Below are 23,882 nucleotides of genomic sequence, written 5' to 3'. Positions count from 1 at the left end.
TTATAACTGAAGGTTCTGCAACTTTCTCTTTTCATGTGTTTAAAGTGTACTCTGAAGTATAAGGATAAAATAGTAATTCACAAAACAAGAAAACAAATATATACAAATAAGATACCTTTTGGACAAAATGTTTAAAAATCAATGATTAAAAGTTTAAGATAATTATTTCTCTAATTAAAAGTTCCACAAGGAAACTGAAGGGCAAGAACTGCTTTTAATGTCAAGGATGTGCTTTTAACAGTCCAGAAGCATGAAGGTAATTATAATCTACATGAATAATAAAAAACATGTATTTTTAAACTTACCTTCCAACCTTAACCCAATCAGTTGGTATACAAGATACAGCAGAATTCTTTACTTCAATCATAAACTAAAATAAATACAAATAAATGTTATATATTTAAAAGATTAGCCATTATATTTTTAAATCTTCCACAAAACTGTGCTGTGATAGTCTAGCAAATATCATTCTAAACATTCAAAATAAATCTAGCAGTGTTATTGGGAGAGTTCATATATGTCTGTACAACCATTATTAATAATTAGGGTTTCAACACTTAGGAAAAAGTACAATTTGTACTGAGCAAAAAGGTTGTAATAAAAAATATAACCTGATGATTTAATACCTGCAACACTGTTATGTTCATACTACAAATGACGATTTTTCCTTAATGACCTTTTTCATTCATTTCATTAATTAGTAGCATTTATCTTAAGAATTCTATGACTCAGTAATAAGACTGAACCTATAAATACATAAAATTTTAGAATATTTTATTATTAGACATTATATCAGTTTGAGATATGGCCAATCCCTTAATCTGAACGGAACAGGATTTATTATAATAGCGTTTATCCAAGAAACCTAAGTCCTTTAAAAGTATCATCACACAAAGCACTTAACCCCTTAGCAATTAAGGAAGGAAGAGATTTCTTCACATGAGTATTTTCTTTAAGTTTTCATTTATATGAACTATTACAGATCCAACTGTACTCTACAGGCTTTTCTGAAATCAGCCAGGAAGTAAATGAAATCACTACTTCTATCACATCTTCCATTTTTCACATAAACTATATATCATCTCCTCTTCCTGCTCACATTTCTGTATTATTACAGTGAAATCTAATGTTTCATTTAAATAAAAATACACCTATTTTGTATGGGATGGGACCCAGAAATTCTGTAGTTGCCATTCATTTTGAGATGACTACAGGAATTTTGTCACGTGTTTTACAACATTTAGGTATTTATAACATGCATATTATTACTAGTACCAGCCTGGCTTTTGAGTTTACTTTTCTGTTAATAGAAACACTTTAGCTTTTATATTCATTATAATTGGAATCAATGGTTAAGAATCTTTATTCTTAGCAATGATTTTGCAACTAATGATGTCCTCTTGTATAGAGGAAATTAATACAATTTCAATCTGACATATCCAGTTAAAGAAAAGAATTTTAAAAATTCTCTCCGTTGGCTAAAAAAAAAGTTACTGAGGGGGAAAAAAAAACCAAAATAAATATCTCTAATGAGAAAGATAAAGTCTCTCTAAGAGTATGCTAAAAAATATTCTGCTTAAATATTTGGAAATCTTCTATGAGAAAACACATTGGTGTTTTTATACAATAATTGTGAGAGGAGATAAGCCAAAGGCAAACGGCAAAATTCAGGACCACAGTAGACCACTAACATTTGGGAATAATACATATAACACAGCTCCATAGAAATTACTGCCTAAATGATAGTGGAAATTTTGAAAAGAAGCTAAAACTGCCTCAATGAGGTCTCTGGGCAGCCAGCTAGAATAGTATACTTAAGTTATGCAGCATAACTATGCAGCTTGGCAGCTCTGAATTCAAATCCATGCCCTAGAGGGCAGACACACTGAAACCATACTCACAGAAAACTAATCAATCTAATCACACTAGGACCACAGCCTTGTCTAACCCAATGAACCTAAGTCATGCCGCGGGGCAACCCAAGATGGGTGGGTCATGGTGGAAAGGTCTGACAGAACGTGGTCCACTGGAGAAGGGAATGGCAAACCACTTCAGTATTCTTACCTTGAGAACCCCATGAACAGTATGAAAAGGCAAAATGATAGGATACTGAAAGAGGAACTCCCCAGGTCAGTAGGTGCCCAGTATGCTACTGGAGATCAGCAGAGAAATAACTCCAGAAAGAATGAAGGGATGGAGCCAAAGCAAAAACAATACCCAGCGATGGATGTGACTGGTGATAGAAGCAAGATCCGATGCTGTAAAGAGCAATATTGCATAGGAACCTGGAATGTCAGATCCATGAATCAAGGCAAATTGGAAGTGGTCAAACAAGAGATGGAAAGAGTGAACGTCGACATTCTAGAAATCAGCAAACTAAAATGGACTGGAATGGGTGAATTTAACTCAGATGACCATTACATCTACTACTGCGGGCAGGAATCCCTCAGAAGAAATGGAGTAGCCATCATAGTCAACAAGAGTCTGAAAAGCAGTACTTGGATGCAATCTCAAAAACAACAGAATGATCTCTGTTCGTTTCCAAGGCAAATCATTCAATATCACAGTAACCCAAGTCTATGCCCTGACCAGTAACGCTGAAGAAGCTGAAGTTGAACAGTTCTATGAAGACCTACAAGACCTTTTAGAACTAACACCCAAAAAAGATGTCCTTTTCATTATAGGGGACTGGAATGCAAAAGTAGGAACTCAAAAAACAGCTAGAGTAACAGGCAAATTTGGCCTTGGAATGCGGAATGAAGCAGGGCAAAGACTAATAGAGTTTTGCTAAGAAAATGCACTGGTCATAGCAAACACCCTCTTCCAACAACACAAGAGAAGACTTTACACCAGGACATTACCAGATGGTCAACACCAAAATCAGATTGATTATATTCTTTGCAGCCAAAGATGGAGAAGCTCTATACAGTCAACAAAAACAAGACCAGGAGCTGACTGTGGCTCAGATCATGAACTCCTTATTGCCAAATTCAGACTGAAATTGAAGAAAGTAGGGAAAACCACTAGACCATTCAGGTATGACCTAAATCAAATCCCTTATGATTATACAGTGGAAGTGAGAAATGGATTTAACGGACTAGATCTGATAGATAGAGTGCCTGATGAACTGTGGATTGAGGTTTGTGACACTGTACAGGAGACAGGGATCAAGACCATCCCCATGGAAAACAAATGCAAAAAAGCAAAATGGCTGTCGGGGGAGGCCTTACAAATAGCTGTGACAACAAAGGCAAAAGGCAAAGGAGAAAAGGAAAGATATAAGCATCTGAATGCAGAGTTCCAGAGAATAGCAAAAGAGATAAGAAAGCCTTCTTCAGCGATCAATGCAAAGAAATAGAGGACAAGAACAGAATGGGAAAGACTAGAGATCGCTTCAAGAAAATCAGAGATACCAAGGGAACATTTCATGCAAAGATGGGCACAATAAAGGACAGAAATGGTATGGACCTAACAGAAGCAGAAGATATTAAAAAGAGGTGGCAAGAATACACAGAAGAACTGTACAAAAAAGATCTGCATGACCCGGATAATCACAATCGTGTGATCACTCACCTAGAGCCAGACATTCTGGAATGTGAAGTCAAGTGGGCCTTAGAAAGCATCACTATGAACAAAGCTAGTGGAGGTGATGGAATTCCAGTTGAGCTGTTTCAAATCCTGAAAGATGATGCTGTGAAAGTGCTGCACTCAATATGCCAGCAAATTTGGAAAACTCAGCAGTGGCCACAGGACTGGAAGTTTTCATTCCAATCCCAAAGAAAGGCAATGTCAAAGAATGCTCAAACTACCGCAAAACTGCACTCATCTCACATGCTAGTAAAGTAATGCTCAAAATTCTCCAAGCCAGGTTTCCGTGATACATGAACTGTGAACTTCCTGATGTTCAAGCTGGTTTTAGAAAAGGCAGAGGAACTAGAGATCAAATTGCCAACATCCGTTGGGTCATTGAAAAAGCAAGAGAGTTCCAGAAAAACATCTATTTCTGCTTTATTGACTATTCTAAAGCCTTTGACGTAGAAGGCAATGGCACCCCACTCCAGTACTCTTGCCTGGAATATCCCATGGGTGGAGGAGCCTGGTAGGCTGCAGTCCATGGGGTCGCTAAGGGTCGGACATGACTGAGTGACTTCACTTTCACTTTTCACTTTCTTGCACTGGAGAAGGAAATGGCAACCCACTCTGGTGTTCTTGCCTGGAGAATCCCAGGGACGGGGGAGCCTGGTGGGCTGCCGTCTACGGGGTTGCACAGAGTCGGACACGACTGAAGCTATGCAGAAGAAGATGAAAGCCTTTGACTGTGTGTATCACAATAAACTGTGGAAAATTCTGAAAGAGATGGGAATACCAGACCACCTGACCTGCCTTTTGAGAAATCTGTATGAAGGGCGGGAAGCAACAGTTAGAACTGGACACGGAACAACAGACTGGTTCCAAATAGGAAAAGGACTACGTCAAGGCTGTATATTGTCACCTTGCTTATTTAACTTATATGCAGAGTACATCATGAGAAACGCTGGACTGGAAGAAACAGAAGCTGGAATCAAGACTGCCGGGAGAAATATCAATAACCTCAGATATGCAGATGACACCACCCTTATGGCAGAAAGTGAAGAGGAGCTAAAAAGCCTCTTGATGAAAGTGAAAGTGGAGAGTGAAAAAGCTGGCTTAAAGCTCAACATTCAGAAAATGAAGATCATGGCATCTGGTCCCATCACTTCATGGGAAATAGATGGGGAAACAGTGGAAACAGTGGCAGACTTTATTTTTTCGGGCTCCAAAATCACTGTAGATGGTGATTGCAGCCATGAAATTAAAAGACGCTTACTCCTTGGAAGGAAAGTTATGACCAACCTAGATAGCATATTCAAAAGCAGAGACATTACTTTGCCGACTAAGGTCCATCTAGTCAAGGCTATGGTTTTTCCAGTACTCATGTATGGATGTGAGAGTTGGACTGTGAAGAAGGCTGAGTGCCGAAGAATTGATGCTTTTGAACTGTGGTGTTGGAGAAGACTCTTGAGGGTCCCTTGGACTGCAAGGAGATCCAACCAGTCCATCCTGAAGGAGATCAACCCTGGGATTTCTTTGGAAGGAATGATGCTAAAGCTGAAACTCCAGTACTTTGGCCACCTCGTGAAGAGTTGACTCATTGGAAAAGACTTTGATGCTGGGAGGGATTGGGGGCAGGAGGAGAAGGGGACGACCGAGGATGAGATGGCTGGATGGCATCACTGACTCAATGGACGTGAGTCTGAGTGAACTCTGGGAGTTGGTGATGGACAGGGAGGCCTGGCTTGCTGTGATTCATGGGGTCGCAGAGTCGGACATGACTGAGCGACTGAACTGAATATACATTACTAACCGCCACTGGTCACACTCCTTTGGAGCACGCTAGGAACAGTTTAGACCAGGGGTGCTCAACCTTCAGGATCTAATGCCTGATGATCTGAGGTAGAGTTGATGTATTAGTAACAGAAATAAAGTGCACAATAATTGTAATGCACTTGAATCATCCTGAAACCATCACCCACCACCCACTACCCTGGTTCACGGAAAACTGTCTTCAACAAAACGGGTCCCTGGTGCCAAAAAGGTTGGGAACTGCTCATTTAGACCATAACTGTTCAATCTTAAAGTATCCAGGGTCTACTCTAAGGACCACAGCTCCTCAAGCAAGCCATTTACAGAATCAATACTAGATGGAAAACAGTGAGAATCAAGAAAGCCACGTGGACCCCCTGTTTGTTAAACTCCTGGGGTCACTTTCTCAGGTGCTGGTCCTATGTGTCCTCTTGTGTTTCTCCTCAGCATTGTCACCAACTAGCAGTTTTTCTCTGTTCTACCCTAGTTATGGGATAGGAAATTTTCTATTTCTTTTCAATGAACGTTCTAAGGATGAGCAGACAAGTCTTTTGTTTAGAGACTTTACTGCTAAAGGAAACTAACAGAAATTGGAAATTAACATGTATTTCAGAAATTTTAGAGAGTTCTCATAGAAACTTTCCTTGCTCTACGGTTTGTGACTTTGTTTCTTAGATGTTGATGTGAAAAGTATGTCCAGATTCATTCTAACAATCTCTCATATTCTTCTGCTGGGATCCAGTTCTCTCTTGGTTAAACATCAGATACTGTTACTCAAACTATGGCCCATGGAATCACTGGGCTGGAATCATTGTTAAGTTTGCTGAAATTCTTCATTCATTTCAGAAACTGCTCTCTTTCTCTCCAAGGCCACATTTCACCCATTCCTATTCTCCCCTCTTTCTCATTGTTTCATAAGAATTCACAAATATTTTTTATTTAGATGCTTTTCATGTCTCAATCATGCTAAGCAGATATCTGGATATGCTGCATGCTGTGAATTAATAAATTTTTTTCTAAAGATGTTCCAATAATATTTATTTCCTCTTCCTTTAAGAAAACTACTAATCAAAACTGTCCCAAATCTAAGTATCATCCCATGCCTATTCCATATTTGATTCAATCTTGAGATATAATTCTCCCCACACATAAAACATGAGAGACACTATCACAGAAACAATGAACTAGTAAAGCTATGTAAATTTCTACTTTCATTATTTTCTTTCCAGGGTTTTTTTCCTTTCACTATTTTCTAAAACAATACTGTCAGATGAAGGTGTGACAGTCACTCAGTCGTGTCCGATTCTTTGCCACCCCATGGACTGTAGCCTGCCAGGTTCCTCTGTCCATGGGATTCTCCAGGCAAGAATACTGGGGTGGGTTGCCATTCCCTTCTTCAGGAATACTGTCAGAGTCAGACACAATAATTCCCCATAGGCAATAAGGCTTAGTATTCTCATGAGTACATAAAAACTGGGAACAAAGTGAAAAAAAAGAATAGAGCAAAAAGTAACACTGGTTTGACAGTTTATTTTTACTAGCAAACTCACGTACCCCACAGGGCTATTACAACAGGTTTTTTAACATATATTACAAAAGTTATATGTATGGAAATAAGCTTTCAGCTAGAACAGAAGGGTATAAAATAAGAAGCACATATATATAATACAAGAGTTTTCCCTCCTAGCTCCTTCACTTCTCGGAGGTAATCATATTTGATGAAGTCGGTTCTACTCCTTTAAATATCTCTAAATTTTGTTGATACCTTTAGTACAAATATTTAAACAGAATTTGATTATAACAATGCTGGCTACTTAGAATTTATCTGATGTTTGAATGAACAGCATCACTAATTCCAAAAAAAATGTTATAAAAGTGATTCTATAATGAAGTACTATGGAGAAGGAAATGGTAACCCACTGCAGTTTTCTTACCTGGAAAATTCCATGGATAGAGAAGCCTGACAGGCTATAGTTCATGGGGTTGCAAAGAGTCAGACAAAGCTGAGCACACATTCAATTCGAATGAAGTACTATCAAGACTTTAGAGGTTTAAAAAAAAAAAAAAGAATCTATCCTTTTGTTAAAAACTAAAAAATTTCCTGTCTCAACCTCATCACCTTCATTTAGTAAAAGTGAAGAATAATTAGATGATTTACCTTCCTTGATAATCTTTTGTAATCCAGTTACTTGATCTCCATGCTGTGCTTTTTCTTTTTTTTTTTTTTTTTTTTTTTTTTATTATGCTAGTTTATTTTTTTATTTTTTTATTTTTTTAAATTTTAAAATCTTTAATTCTTACATGTGTTCCTATACTGTCAATGCTAATCTACTAACCATTATGAATTTTTGATAAGTTTTCCCCATTTTAACTTTAAAACTCCAACTGAATCTAGGGCTGTCTTTCAAAACCTTACGTTTTATTTCAATTGGAATAGTACAAGCTCTAAAATGCCTGGATTTTATCAAATGAAATCTATGATGTTGATAATCCCTTGTGTTAACACTGTTTGTGAGCTGAGTGAAATGACAACATGGTATAAAGATCAGGAAGAGGGAGACCTGGGCTGGAAATAAGGTTCTAACGTGGGCAACTTATCTCATTATATTATGTCAAGTCTGAGTTTTCTTTCCTGAAAAACTGGAAAAAACCCTTTTGTGTTGTTACAGGGATTCAGTAACATAAATAAAGCACTTTCCACCATTCTGAACTTTAACAGGTGCACAACAAATGGTAACTGTATTGCTATTATTAAATGAATAATACCTGCAGAGTGCTTTATGATTAGAAAGTACTTTCATGCTTTTTAACTCATTTGGTCTTTGTAGTAGTCTCACTTCAGAGGTGACTCTTCCATGGTCAGAGAGCATGTAAGAGGTAGAACTGGAGGATTTCGCCACTATAATACCAGGTAACCACTTTTCTACTACACATTTTCATTAATATCTTAAGCAACTTTGATCATCTCATTTCCAACAAATACACCAAAACAGTGGTGCTGAGGTCACTTGTCACACTGCAAGGTCATAATTATATAGTCCGATGCTCTAAAGAGCAATATTGCATAGGAACCCGGAAAGTTAGGCCCATGAATCAAGGCAAATTGGAGGTGGTGAAACAGGAGATGGCAAGAGTGAACGTTGACATTCTAGGAATCAGCAAACTAAGGAGGACTGGAATGGGTGAATTTAACTCAGATGACCATTATATCTACTACTGCAGGCAGGAATCCCTTGCAGAAATGGAGTAGCCATCATGGTCAACAAAAGAGTCCAAAATGCAGTACTTGGATGCAATCTCAAAAACAACAGAATGATCTCTGTTCGTTTCAAGGCAAATTATGCAATATCACGGTAATCCAAGTCTATGCCCTGACCAGTAACGCTGAAAAAGCAGAAGTCGAACGGTTCTATGAAGACCTACAAGACCTTTTAGAACTAAGCTCAAAAATGATGTCCTTTTCATTATATGGGACTGGAATGCAAAAGTACGATGTCAAGAAACAGCTGGAGTAACAGGCAAATTTGGCCTTGGAATACGGAATGAAGCAGAGCAAAGACTAACAGAGTTTTGCCAAGAAAATGCACTGGTCATAGCAAACACCCTCTTCCAACAACACAAGAGAAGACTCTACATATGGACATCACCCGATGGTCAACACTGAAATCAGATTGATTATATTCTTTGCAGCCAAAGATGGAGAAGCTCTATACAGTCAGCAAAAACAAGACCAGGAGCTGACTGTGGCTCAGATCATGAACTCCTTATTGCCAAATTCAGACTGAAATTGAAGAAAGTAGGGAAAACCGCTAGACCATTCAGGTATGACCTAAATCAACTCCCTTACAATAGTAGTGACAAACAGATTCAAGGGATTAGATCTGACAGAGTGCCTGATGAACTATGGAATGAGGTTTGTGACACTGTACAGGAGACAGGGATCAAGACCATCCCCAAGAAAAAGAAATGCAAAAAAGCAAAATGGCTGTCTGAAGAGTCTTACAAATAGCTGTGAAAAGAAGAGAAGGAAAAAGCAAAGGAAAAAAGGAAAGATATATCCATTTGAATGCAGAGTTCCAAAGAATACCAAGGAGAGATAAGAAAGCCTTCCTCAGCAATCAATGCAAAGAAACAGAGGAAAAGAACAGAATGGGAAAAACCAGAGATCTCTTCAAGAAAATTAGAGATACCAAAGGAACATTTCATGCAAAGATGGGCACAATAAAGGACAGAAATGGTACGGACTTGACAGAAGCAGAAGATATTAAGAAGACGTGGCAAGAATACACAGAAGAACTGTACAAAAAAGATCTTCACGACCCGGATAATCACGATGGTGTGATCACTCATCTAGAGCCAGACGTCCTGGAATGCGAAGTCAAGTGGGCTAAGGAAGCATCACTACAAACAAAGCTAGTGGAGGTGATGGAATTCCAGTTGAGCTATTTCAAACCCTAAAAGATGATGCTGTGAAAGTGCTGCACTCAATATGCCAGCAAATTTGGAAAACTCAGCAGTGGCCACAGGACTGGAAAAGGTCAATTTTCATTCCAACCCCAAAGAAAGGCAATGCCAAAGAACGATCAAACTACCACACAATTGCACTCATCTCACACGCTAGTAAAGTAATGCTTAAAATTCTCCAAGCCAGGCTTCAGTAATATGTGAACCGTGAACTTCTAGATATTCAAGTTAGTTTTAGAAAAGGCAGAGGAACCAGAGATCAAATTGCCAACATCCGTTGGGTCATTGAAAAAGCAACAGAGTTCCAGAGAAACATCTATTTCTAGTTTCTTGACTATGCCAAAGCCTTTGACTGTGTGGATCATGATAAACTGTAGATTCTGAAAGACAGGAATACCAAACCACCTGACCTGCCTCTTGAGAAACCTGTATGAAGGGCAGGAAGCAACAGTTAGAACTGGACATAGAACAACAGACTGGTTCCAAATAGGAAAAGGAGTACATCAAGGCTGTATATTGTCACCGTGCTTATTTAACTTATATGCAGAGTACATCATGAGAAACACTGGGCTGGAGGAAGCACAAGCTGGAATCAAGATTGCCGGGAGAAATATCAGTAACCTCAGATGACACCACCCTTTTGGCAGAAAGTGAAGAACTAAAGAGCCTCTTGATGAAAGTGAAAGAGGAGAGTGAAAAAGTTGGCTTAAAGCTCAACATTCAGAAAATGAAGATCATGGCATCTGGTCCCATCACTTCATGGGAAATAGATGGGGAAACAGTGGAAACAGTGGCAGACTTTATTTTTTCGGGCTCCAAAATCACTGTAGATGGTGATTGCAGCCATGAAATTAAAAGACGCTTACTCCTTGGAAGGAAAGTTATGACCAAACTAGATAGCATATTAAAAAGCAGAGACATTACTTTGTCAACAAAAGTTATCTAGTCAAGGCTATGGTTTTTCCAGTGGTCATGTATGGATGTGAGAGTTGGACTGTAAAGAAAGCTGAGCACCGAAGAATTGATACTTTTGAACTGTGGTGTTGGAGAAGACTCTTGAGAGTCCCTTGGACTGCAAGGAGATCCAACCAGTCCATCCTAAAGGGGATCAGTCTTGGGTGTTCATTGGAAGGACTGATGTTGAAGCTGAAACTCTAATACTTTGGCCACCTGATGGGAAGAGCTGACTCATTTGTAAAGACCCTGATGCTGGGAAAGATTGAGGGCAGGAGGAGAAGGGGACAACAGAGGATGAGATGGTTGGATGGCATCACTGACTCAATGGACATGAGTTTGGGTAAACTCTGGGAGTTGGTGATGGACAGGGAGGCCTCGTGCACTGCAGTTCATGGGGTCACAGAGTCGGACACGACTGAGTGACTGAACTGAACTATATAGTGAAACCAAGAGATAAAATAAAGGATTTGGTATTTGCCAGGTCAGGGGAGGAGTGAAAATAAGTATACACATTATGAAATCATTTTTTTGTTATACAGTGTACTATTTAGAATCCATTATGCAATGTGTATAACATCCTAATTTCATTTAGAAGACAGGCTGACTTAATCAACAGTATATTAATAAACATTTTAATAAAAGATTATAATTTATTATAGAGTGTCTTCTTCAAATAATCATGCAAATTAACAGTCTTTTGGCTAAATAAAGCAATGCAAATATGTTTAAAACTGATCTAAAATTAAGTTTTTCCCCATTAGAAAAATATCTATTTTTTAAAATTCTGAATAAAATGTTTATCCTATAGAAATTATTCACAAATTTTCCAATTTGCTATTTAAACAAGTAGAATTTTTCAAACTGCTTCAGTTGGAATCTTTATATTTTGTTAAACATAAGATGTAAAGGTAGCAATACCTCAAGACTGAGAATAGGACCAATGGATATAGCCACAGTTTGAAAAGTGTACTTCTTCCTGGTTCTCATTCAGGTACTAATATTAAACTTTAAACAGAAACACACATACTGAAAAACACTTCCTACACAGCACCATAATCTTATGGAAGATTCACGAAATGTAGTTGTTTGCTATAGTTTTGTTTCTCTGTTTGTTTTTTTTTAGCAACTATACTCCTTCAAATAGAAGCCTCGTCATTTAATTAATATATGATCCAATTAGTGTAGATGGTTCACTTTGTATCATTTATCATCTGCAGACTGAGAGTCAAAGACTAACTTCTCTCTTCTAGAGGAAATTAATGATTTAAAGTTATTATTTACCATAGTCAAGGTTTCCTGTAATATAATTTCAGTAGATAATACTAAAATACATGTAACATTAAGATCCATGATTCTACCAAGAAACTAAATAAGCAAACAAAATACTGCCATTAAAAAAAGTTTTTATCAAAACAAGGTATTACAATATATTTCCAAAGAATAAAACAGAAAATCTGGGAAAAAAAAAAAACTTTCATCCTATCATCAGATATTTATTTATACTTTAAAATAGCTTTTCCAATTGAAGAAAATTAATATAAAAGAAAAGTATTTCAATATTACCTCCTGTCCTGATACAGTCACATATTGTGCAGAAGGATTTTTTAGTATTTTTCGTATTTCTTGCAAATGTGTTTGGATCTTGTTGGTAACATCTTGAATTTCATCTTTCCTCTTTTTTATTAAAGGGAAGTCAGAAAGGTCTTTGAATAATTCAGTTTTATCCCCAATTCTAAAAAAAATTTAAAAATGCAAATACATATATTTAAGCATATTACTCATACTAATTACCAATTATTTTTCAGAACATAATGAAAGGGACTTCCCTGGTGTCTTCTGGCTAAGACTCCATGCTCCCAATGCAGGAGGTCCAGTGGTCGATCCCCAATCAGGGACCTAGACCTCACAAGCTTCAACTAAAAGAGCCTGCGTGCCATAACTAAGACCTGACATGGCCAAATAAATATTTTTTAAAAAACATAATGAAAGACCAAAGGGTAGGAAGTCAGGAGAACAAGATTCTAATCCCAGCTCTTCTATAAATATTTATGGGTAAGTTTCTTAACTTCTTGGAAGACAGATAAAATTACCCTAACATCACTTTCATTTTGGAAGTTCATGGTTGTCATGATGAAACCAGGAGATGGAATTCAACATTTGTTGTATATTCAGAAAATAAATACAAATGAAAATACTCTCAAATCTGTTTTCTTATACATAAGGTTCTTTGTGGGATAAAATGTAAAATGACTACCCCTTAAAGGATAACTTTACTTCTGCAGTTTCTACATATAAAGCAGACCATCTCCGGCTATCTAGCAAATAAGCACAAGATGCCATCTGCCATCTACTTTTGGATTAATAAACTGCTACTACTTGCTCAGCCTGGACTTCATCATCTGATACCTGAGGAAATACCATATTTGTTCCGTATGACAGAATTGACTAAATGCTAAGGGTTAATTCCAGCTGTAATACAGAGCCTTTAGTATTCAATCACAATTCTAGTTTTATATGCAACTTCTACTATTAATTCTAAGGGAAGCTTAAGTATCCACATATCAAATGGTAAATAACATTACTTTCACTACTAGAAAGGAAGAACTAAGGGTCTGCTACTTACTTGGCAGCTTGTTCATTGAGTATCTTTAAGTAATGCTCCACTGGACTGAGGAGTTCAGGAATTTCTAAAATAAATGTCTGGAGCAACTCTGACTCAACATGGGAATTCACAGCAGGTATTAGTGCTTGAAATTCTGACTTCAAGTAATACAGGGTTTTGACAATCAGGAAGAACTCTTGCGTAGAACACTGAAAAGAGAAATATCTTTTACCTAAATAGCATAAGATACATGAAAATGAAATTCAGTTAGTGGTCTTTTTAAAATTAGAATAAAAGAACATTTTAATTTATTGCATAAATGCTGCTGCTGCTGCTGCTGAGTCGCTTCAGTCATGTCCGACTCTGTGCAACCCCACAGACGGCAGCCCACCAGGCTCCCCCGTCCCTGGGATTCTCCAGGCAAGAACACTGGAGTGGATTGCCATTTCTTTCTCCAATGTATGAAAGTGAAAAGTGAAAGTGAAGTCGCTCAGTCGTGTCCGACTCTTAGCGACCCCATGGACTGCAGCCTACCAGGCTCCTCAGTCCATGGGATTTTCCAGGCAAGAGTACTGGAGTGGGTTGCCATTGCCTTCTGTTTCCATAAATGAGTTAATTGAAATAAAGTATTGTTGATATGTCCTAAATGTTAAATCAATAGTTTAAGTACTTTATAAGGTAAAGCTATAAAGAAAATTTGAGGCAAGGATAGGAAAACCAATGCTTGTTCAGTACTTTTTCATTTTAAAATATGCTGATCACATAACAAAAATACAGTAAACAACGTCACAAATAAAAAGGATAATTCTGAGAAAAATCTGCAAAATATTTAAGAGATAAAGGTCAAAATTCTTTCAAGTATAATGAGATTTTACAAATTGGAAAAGATGAATAATTCAAAGAATAGTGGCTAAATGATCTGAATAAACTCATAGGAAAAAAAATATCCAATAAGCACATAACTAACCTCACATATAATTAGGACAAGCAGATTAAAATGACAAGATAGCATTTTTCACTCATCAGGATGTCAAAGATTTAAAAGTATGATAAGAGCCAAGTCACACTGAGTATGAAAAATGATACTTTTATATACTATTAGTAGAGGCATTGGAGAAGGCAATGGCATCCCACTCCAGTACTCTTGCCTGGAAAATCCCATGGACGGAGGAGCCTGGTAGGCTGCAGTCCATGGGGTCGCTAAGAGTCGGACTCGACTGAGCGACTTCACTTTCACTTTTCACTTTCATACATTGGAGAAGGAAATGGCAACCCACTCCAGTGTTCTTGCCTGGAGAATCCCATGGACGGGGGAGCCTGGTGGGCTGCCGTCTGTGGGGTCGCACAGAGTTGGACACAACTGAAGCGACTTAGCAGCAGCAGCAGCAGTAGAGGCATAACCTTCTTGAAAAGCAATCTGGCGTGTATTTATAATACAGAGTGCAACACTCTTTGACTACAAAACTTCATTTTAGAGAATTTTAGAATATTTCTCACAAGTAGTAAAAAAAATGTATCTGAATATTTATAGTAGTAGTTTTGGTAATATTAAAAAGATGAATAAAAAACAACCAGAAATTGAGATATCAGGGAAAATTCATTCAGTGTACAACTATAAGACAGTTAAAAAGCTAACACATCTGTAAATACTAATGTACAGATTAATATGGAACTGCATAATTTCAACATATAACTGTATATAGTATATTTTTACACTATATACCATTTATCTATTTTACATAGTAAAATTTCATTTGTGATTCTTTAAATTATATATGTTATTCTACAGAAGTTCAAGTATAATTTAACTTTCTCTAGCTATCTCTGGATAGTGGATATGCCAAAGGGTGATAAAGGGAGGCTTTTTACTCTTTATTTATACTCCTGCTCATTGGAAAAGATCCTGATGCTGGGAGGGGTTGGGGGCAGGAGGAGAAGGGGACGACAGAGGATGAGATGGCTGGATGGTATCACTGACTCGATGGACATGAGTTTGAGTGAACTCCAGGAGTTGGTGATGGACAGGGAGGCCTGGCGTGCTGCAATTCATGGGGTTGCAAAGAGTCGGATATGACTGAGCGACTGAACTGACTGAACTGATACTGTTGTAATTTTGTAATATGAATGTGAATAATTTATACTTTTGGAGCTTTGGATAAAAAAAGTGGGCTAAACAAGTACATCTAATTTCACTGTCTTGAAGTTATAGTCCAAGACTGTTTTAAAAGACATGAAACTTCAAGAATAATTAGGAGAAAAAACAATGACAATAATCTCTTAGAAGCTACAAAGTAAACAGACTAACGGTAATTTGACTTAGAAGACTCTAGGTATTTGAATCTTAAGCTTGCCATGAGGAAAACTAGGACTCAACTTGAGTTATACCCAGAATCCTAAGACTCAGGAATTGGGGGCACAAATTATCTTTGAAAGTGGAAGCTGGGGTTTTGGGAGTGGAGAAAACAATTGGCTGAAAGTGACTTATGCAGCAATTAAATCCCTCAATCCCCTATTCCTCTTCATGTCACTAAGTTCAGTTCAGTTCAGTCGCTCAGTCGTGTCTGACTCTTTGCGACCCCATGAATCGCAGCACGCCAGGCCTCCCTGTCCATCACCAGCTCCTGGAGTTCACCCAAACTCACGTCCATCCAGCCATCTCATCCTCTGTCGTCCCCTTCTCCTCCTGCCCCCAATCCCTCCCAGCATCAGAGTCTTTTCCAATGAGTCAACTCTTCGCATGAGGTGGCCAAAGTACTGGAGTTTCAGCTTTAGCATCATTCCTTCCAAAGAAATCCCAGGGTTGATCTCCTTCAGAATGGACTGGTTGGACCTTCTTGCAGTCCAAGGGACTCTCAAGAGTCTTCTCCAACACCACAGTTCAAAAGCATCAATTCTTCGGCACTCAGCCTTCTTCACAGTCCAACTCTCAATCCATACATGACCACAGGAAAAACCATAGCCTTGACTAGATGGACCTTAGTCGGCAAAGTAATGTCTCTGCTTTTGAATATGCTATCTAGTTTGGTCATAACTTTTCTTCCAAAGAGTAAGCGTCTTTTAATTTCATGGCTGCAGTCACCATCTGCAGTGATTTTGGAGCCCAAAAAAATAAAGTCTGATACTGTTTCCCTATCTATTTCCCATGAAGTGATGGGACCAGATGCCATGATCTTCATTTTCTGAATGTTGAGCTTTAAGCCAACTTTTTCACTCTCCTCTTTCACTTTCATCAAGAGGCTCTTTAGTTCTTCACTTTCTGCCAAAAGGGTGGTGTCATCTGCATATCTGAGGTTATTGATATTTCTCCCGGCAATCTTGATTCCAGCTTCTGTTTCTTCCAGTCCAGCATTTCTCATGATGTACTCTGCATAAAAATAAGCAGGGTGACAATATACAGCCTTGACGTACTCCTTTTCCTATTTGGAACCAGTCTGTTGTTCCATGTCCAGCTCTAACTGTTGCTTCCTGATCTGCATACAGATTTTTCAAGAGGCAGGTTAGGTGGTCTGGTCTTCCCATCTCTTTCAGAATTTTCCACAGTTTATTGTGATCCACACACTCACAGGCTTTGGCATAGTCAAGAAAGCAGAAATAGATGTTTTTCTGGAACTCTCTTGCTTTTTCCATGATCCAGCGGATGTTGGCAATTTGATCTCTGGTTCCTCTGCCTTTTCTAAAACCAGCTTGAACATCAGGGAGTTCACGGTTCACGTATTGCTGAAGTTTGGCTTGGAGAATTTTGAGCATTACTTTACTATCATGTGAGATGAGTGCAATTGTGCGGTAGAAATAGAGGAAAACAACAGAATGGGAAAGACTAGAGATCTCTTCAAGAAAATTAGAGATACCAAGGGAACATTTCATGCAAAGATGGGCTCAATAAAGGACAGAAATGGTATGGACCGAACAGAAGCAGAAGATACTAAGAAGAGATGGCAAGAATACACAGAAGAACTGTACAAAAAAGATCTTCACGACCCAGATAATCATGATGATGTGATCACTAATCTAGAGCCAGACATCTTGGAATGTGAAGTCAGGTGGGCCTTAGAAAGCATCACTACGAACAAAGCTAGTGGAGGTGATGGAATTCCAGTTGAGCTGTTTCAAATCCTGAAAGATGATGCTGTGAAAGTGCTGCACTCAATATGCTAGCAAGTTTGGAAAACTCAGCAGTGGCCAGAGGACTGGAAAAGGTCAGTTTTCATTCCAATTCCAAAGAAAGGCAATGCCAAAGAATGCTCAAACTACCGCACAATTGCACTCATGTCACTAAAGGGCCACCATTCTCCTACCCTACAAAGACTGTAGTGGACCCTTCAACAATGTGTGGAGGTTAGGGGTGCTGACCCTCCACACAGTCAAAACTCTGAATAGAACTCTACAGTGAGCCCTTCATATCTGTGTTTCTATATCCATGGATTCAACCAACCATGGATCACGTAGTACTGTAGTACATATTTACTGAAACAAATCAACTGTAAGAGGACTTTCACAATTCACACTCATGTTGTTCAAGAGTCAACTATAGTTTTAGTCTCTGGAGAAGGTAAAACACAGGTATTTGAATCAGCTTCAGGCACAGTGACGGATGAGAGTACCACAAAAAGCAAAGGATTTAGAGAATGATTCCAGACTGAATGTTGAGATTCCCAGCTGTCCTCACTGAGCTCACAGAACATTGTTAGCCAGTCAGAAAGCGGAAAGAGTCCCTGGGGAATCTCACAAGCCCAAGAGAAAAATTATAAAGACAGCATATAGCAGGAATTCTCCCCATAAATGGACCATCAAGTTCACACAACAGTTTACCTCATAATCTGCAAGCCACATCCAACTACACAGAGCTTACTACCAGCGTTTTAGTTTCTTAGTCTAAAAATGATCAGACAGATTTAAAAAGATTTTTAATATATTTTATTTAATTGGAGGCTAATTACTTTACAATATTGTAGTGGTTTTGCCATACATTGACATGAATCCGTCACGGGTGTACATGTGTTCCCCATCCTGAATCCCCCTCCCAGCTCCCACCCCATCCCATCCCTCTGGGTCATCCCAGTGCACCAGCCCCGAGCACCCTGTCTCATGCATCGAACCTGGATGCATGAAATGATTCTAACATGAAATGTAAACACTAAAATAAGCAACAAATTAATCAACCAACAAATACCAGAAGGAATGGAACCTATACAGGTAGAAGAAAAAGTTAACAATATCCTGTTAAACAGAGAATATTGAAACAAAGAGAGAATCATGAATTAAGAATGGTATGTTGTTATTTTAAAAGAAACATTCAGAGAACAAGAAAACAATTAAAAATTGCATAAATTAAACTATGATAGTAGAAATGAAAATTTTAACAAAAGAGGTAGAAAATCAAGGTAATAAAATTTCCAAGAAGGTAAAGCAAAAGGGTAAAGAGATGGGTAACACAGAAGAAAGATCGATAATCAGTCCAGAATATTCAAGGACTCAAATAATAGAGCTATAAAAAGGAGATAAATTATCAAAAAAATAATTCAGAGGTATGTCATATATATACAATGAAATACTACTTACCATTAAAAAAATGACATAATGCCACTTTGCAGCAACACAGATGGATCTAGAGACTATCATACTAAGTGAAGTAAGTCAGAAAGAGAAAGACAAATACCATATGATATCACTTTTATGTGGAATCTAAAATATGACACAAATGAACTTGCTGCTGCTGCTGCTAAGTCGCTTCAGTCGTGTCCGACTCTGTGCAACCCCATAGAAGGCAGCCCGCCAGGCTCCCCCGTCCCTGGGATTCTCCAGGCAAGAACACTGGAGTGGGTTGCCGTTTCCTTCTCCAATGCATGAAAGTGAAAAGTGAAAGTGAAGTCGTTCAGTCATGTCCGACTCTTAGCGACCCCATGGACTGCAGCCCACCACGCTCCTCCATCCATGGGATTGTCCAGGCAAGAGTACTGGAATGGGGTGCCACTGCCTACAAATGAACTTATCTATAAAATAAAAACAGACTCATGATGTAAAGAACAGACTTGTGGTTGCTGAGGAGGAGGGGGCCTGGAAGACGGATGGATTAGAGTTTGGGATTAGCAGATGGAAGCTATTATATGTAGAATGGATAAAAAACAAGGTCCTACTGTATTGCGCAGGGATTATAGTCAATATCCTGTGATGAACCATAAAAGAAAAGAATATATAAAAAAAGAATGTGAGTATATGTACCACTGAATCACCTTTCTGTACAGCAGAAATTAACACAACATTGTAAATCAACTATACTTCAATAAAAAGTAATAATTTTGAATTTAGAATTACACATCCAAACTTTAAATAATAATTCAGAAAAATTTCCTAGAACTTGGTTGCCAGATTGAACATCTCCAATACAATGAATTAAAACAGAACCAAATCGCAGCTGATCATCATGAAATTTTAAAACGTTGGAGACAAAAGACACAATCTTCCATTTCTAGAAGGAGAGAAAAAACCACCACCACAACAAAAGAAGGTCACACAAAGAATCGGGAACCAGTACGACTTCAGACTGTTTAAAAATAATAGTAGAAGCTGTTGAAAAAGACAGCACAAAATTCTAAAGGAAAATAATTTACAACCTAGAATTTTACACTCAACCAAACTACCAATCAAATGTGAGAGCGAAACAAAGACATTTCCAGACATCAGTGTTTCAAAACTTACTCCTAATACCCTTTCTCAGGATCCCTCCAGAGAACGTACCCCACCAAAATGGAGGAATGAACCAAGAGGAAGTCATGAAGTACAGAAAACAGAAGATTCAATTCAAGGGAAATAAAGGGAATCTAAAAAGATAGCTATTCAACGGGTATAGCAGGCAACAAGTCCAGGTTGAATCAGGCAGGAAGGCTCAAGAACATGAAATGAACAAGAATATTTGATGAAAATGAATACCTTGATATGAGAGGACAATGCAAGTTTAAGTTAATGGTAAGTACACACCATAAATAGTATATATATATGTATATATATATATAATGGATGAATGTTAAGAACATATTTAGAAAGATAATTACTTATAAGAAATGAAGAAAACTGGACCAAAAAAAAAGAAACTAGGTTCAACTGAACAAATGGTGAGTTCAGAATGTATCATAAAGCACCTCATTTCCAGAAAGGCCGTGGCTCACTGGGAAAGATACATATAGGAAACTGCACTGTTTGTATAAATATGGAGCCTGGAAATAATTTATAGCCTAGAATTGAACTCAAGTCACTTAATGGTATACTCTAGTAAAAGTAAAGGGCCAAAAATAAACATTTTCAATAAAATTTCTGAATAATAATCTCATAATTATTGCAATTTGATAAGCAAAAAAGAAAAAAAAAGGAATTGGTTCTTCATGCTTAGATATGATATCAAGTTTAAGTGAGCAACAGAAATAAGATGAAAGCCAGGAATGCTTGCAACCAAGTCCTAAGTGCCCAGGGCAGGCTGCTCTCAAATGTCTTAAGCAAAATGACTCAGCGGAGTCACAAGAAAGCTGAGAAGAAGGGTAGAACAGTTGCTCTTGAAGTCACTCATGTTCGACCCCATTTCTGGCAGCAGCTTCTCTGTGGAAGTGCTTGAGAATACATGCGCAAGTGCAGAGGCAGATCACAGGACTGGAAGAACCCCAACCTAAGCTCCACACGGAAAACATGGAGTTGGGCTTCCAGCAGTCTAGCTAAGAAATTAACTATAAAACCTACAAAGTCTGGAAACCCTCTCTTTTCAACATTTACTAAGTGCTACACCCTTAGCAGTTATGTGTCATTTTCTTACAAAAGTTATTATAGTTATTGAGCAGTTAATGTGAACTCCTATCACTAGCACTATTTTCTAAGATTTAAATTTGAAGTCTTACTATCAAAAGAAATGTTTATTTCAGAGTTGGCCCACTTGGTATCCTCTATTATTATCATCATAAAAATACCTATTTGTGCCTATTCCGCAGCACTTTCCACACAGCCAGATGGCCTAAGCCTACCACTTCCACAATATTCAAACAATGTTCCTTAACATTTTCTGAATTTCACAAAATTGGCACAATCTGTACCCAGGATATCACTCACCATTTGGTGCATACAGCAGAAGCTTATTTAGAGTAATCTAATGATAAAGAATAGATATGTGTTTTATGGTATGTTCCAAGAGCCAGCTAACTAATCTATAAAAATGTGGTTTAAAGCGTTCAGACTTCCTAAAGTTGGTCTATACCAAATCATTTGTAATCTCCACTTTTCAAATCAATCCTTAGGCATATTCTCGTACAAACACTACAACAGCAAGAAAGGAACAACTTCTGAGTGAGTCACAAGTTTCATCAGTATAAGCTGAAAGTCTAAAAAGTCATTCCTGTTCTGCATATTGGTTGCTTTTAAAAGAAATTAGATTCTATTCTGCATGATCTCACTTGGATGTGGAATCTGAAAAACCAAACAAAAAACCTGAATTAATAGATATAGAGCACATATTAGGGGTTGTGGAACATGGTTATGTAGGCAAAATGGGTAAAGATGGTCCAAAGGTACAAACTTCCAGTTGTAATAAGTCCTGGTGATGTAATGGCATGGCAACCACAGTTACTAATACTGCATTGTGTGTATTTGAAAGTTGCTGAAGAGTAGATCTTAAGAGCTGTTTCTCATCAAGAGACAACAAAAAAGCTTTGCAACTTTACGTAGTAAAGGATGCTAACTAGAGACTTACTGTGGTGATCATATATATTGAATCTTTATGTTATATACCTGAAACTAAAATAACGTTGGACATCAATTATACCTCAGTTTAAAAAATTAAGATTCTGACATTTACCAGAGTTTTAAACTTTTATAAGTATACAAACTTTATGAAATGCAAATAATAAAGTACAGTTTAAAGAGAAGCAGGAAGGCATAATAGAAATCACCACTGTAATAAATGATGATGCCATCTTAATGCCATGGATACTATGATTCAGCTCTTTTGATTAGCCATTGATAATTTTTCAGCTTTGCTCCTATCTTCTTTTGAGAAAAACAAAAATCTCTAACATCTGTCAGTGAATCCTTGTTAGTAGTGAAAGCAATGTGTTTAGAGATCTGCTGCTCAATGAAGGGTAACAAGCATGGATTATCAGCCACTGGGTCAAGGTCAAAAACAAAATAACAGATGGTATGTCATCCATTCTGTAACCTCAAAAATGCCAACCATAATACTTCCTACAACCGGAACAGCCTCTACTCTTGCCAGCAAAACAGAAACTCAGCAACTTCCCTGGCAGGCCAGTGGTTAAGACCACCTGCCAAAGTGGGGGGTATGGGCTAGATCTCTGGTTGGGGGGCTGAGATCTCACATGCCTCATGGCCACAAAACCGAAAGATAAAAACAGTATCGTAACAAATTTAGTAAAGACTTTAAACATAGTACACATCAAAAATAAATAATCTTGGGCTTCCCTGGTGTCTCCGTGGTGAGGGGTTCTCCTGTTGATGCAAGAGACACGGGTTCAATCCCTAATCCAGAAAGATCCCACATGCTGCAGAGTAGCTAAGCCCATGCACCACAATTATTGAGCCTGTGCTCTAGAGCCCAGGGGCCACAACTACTGAAGCCCACGCACCCTGCTCTACAACAAGAGAGGCCACTGCAATGGGAGCCTGGGCCCTGCAGCTAGACAGCAGCCCCTCCTTGTGACCACTAGAGAAAAGCCTATGCTGCAGCGAACACCCAGCACATTCCAAAATAAAAATAAATAAATAAAGGTTTTTTTAAAAGTCTTGGGGGGGAAAAGAAAAAACAACTCGAACACAGTGCATCAAGCAATGGAACAATAGATGCCAACCCCATAACCAAGGCATACATTTTTTCCCTAGGGATCAGTATTTCCCAATTTTGACTTTTTCTTTCTTTTCAAATTTAGCTGAAGCATATGGAACAGTTACGTAAGTCCTCCTGGGCACTGCAAGTATTTTCAGAAGCAGTAGTTATTATTCCAGTAAAACACTGTAAAGGAAAAAGGCTTAAAAAGGTAAAGACTAATAGAAAATTGGTCACAGCTAAGGTTTTTCCAGTAGTCATGTATGGATGTGAGAGTTGGACTATAAAGAAAGCTGAGCACTGAAGAACTGGTGCTTTTGAACTGTGGTGTTGGAGAAGACTCTTGAGAGTCCCTTGGACTGCAAGGAAATCCAACCAGTCCATCCTAAAGGAAATCAGTCCTGAATAGTCATTGGAAGGACTGATGCTGAAGCTGAAACTCCAATACTTTGGCCACCTGGTCCAAAGAACTGACTCATCTGAAAAGATCCTGATGCTGGGAAAGATTGAAGGCAGGAGAGAAAGGGGATGACAGAAGATGAGATGGTTGGATGGCATCACCAACTCTATAGACATGAGCTTGAGTAAGCTCCGGGAGTTGGTGATGGACAGGGAAGCCAGGCATGCTGAAATCTATGGGGTCACAAAGAGTCGGACACAACT

General features: G+C 38.2%; 1 protein-coding gene across 1 annotated transcript in view; it reads right to left on the bottom strand.

Annotated features, from left to right (window-relative positions):
- Window positions 1-23,882, bottom strand: part of MSH3 (mutS homolog 3) — a 189,731-nt gene that overhangs the window by 76,568 nt on the left and 89,281 nt on the right. Inside the window, exons 14-16 of the mRNA XM_052643629.1 lie at window positions 13,427-13,614; window positions 12,367-12,535; window positions 306-370 (exon numbers count right to left, since the gene is read on the bottom strand). Of these exons, the coding sequence (XP_052499589.1) occupies window positions 306-370; window positions 12,367-12,535; window positions 13,427-13,614 (422 nt within the window). The remainder of the gene's footprint in view (window positions 1-305; window positions 371-12,366; window positions 12,536-13,426; window positions 13,615-23,882) is intronic.

Source organism: Budorcas taxicolor, chromosome 7 (assembly GCF_023091745.1).
Source record: "Budorcas taxicolor isolate Tak-1 chromosome 7, Takin1.1, whole genome shotgun sequence".
NCBI classification, from domain to species: domain Eukaryota; kingdom Metazoa; phylum Chordata; class Mammalia; order Artiodactyla; family Bovidae; genus Budorcas; species Budorcas taxicolor.
The sequence above is the reverse complement of the archived record's forward strand: the minus strand, read 5'-3'. Positions and strand labels throughout refer to the sequence as shown.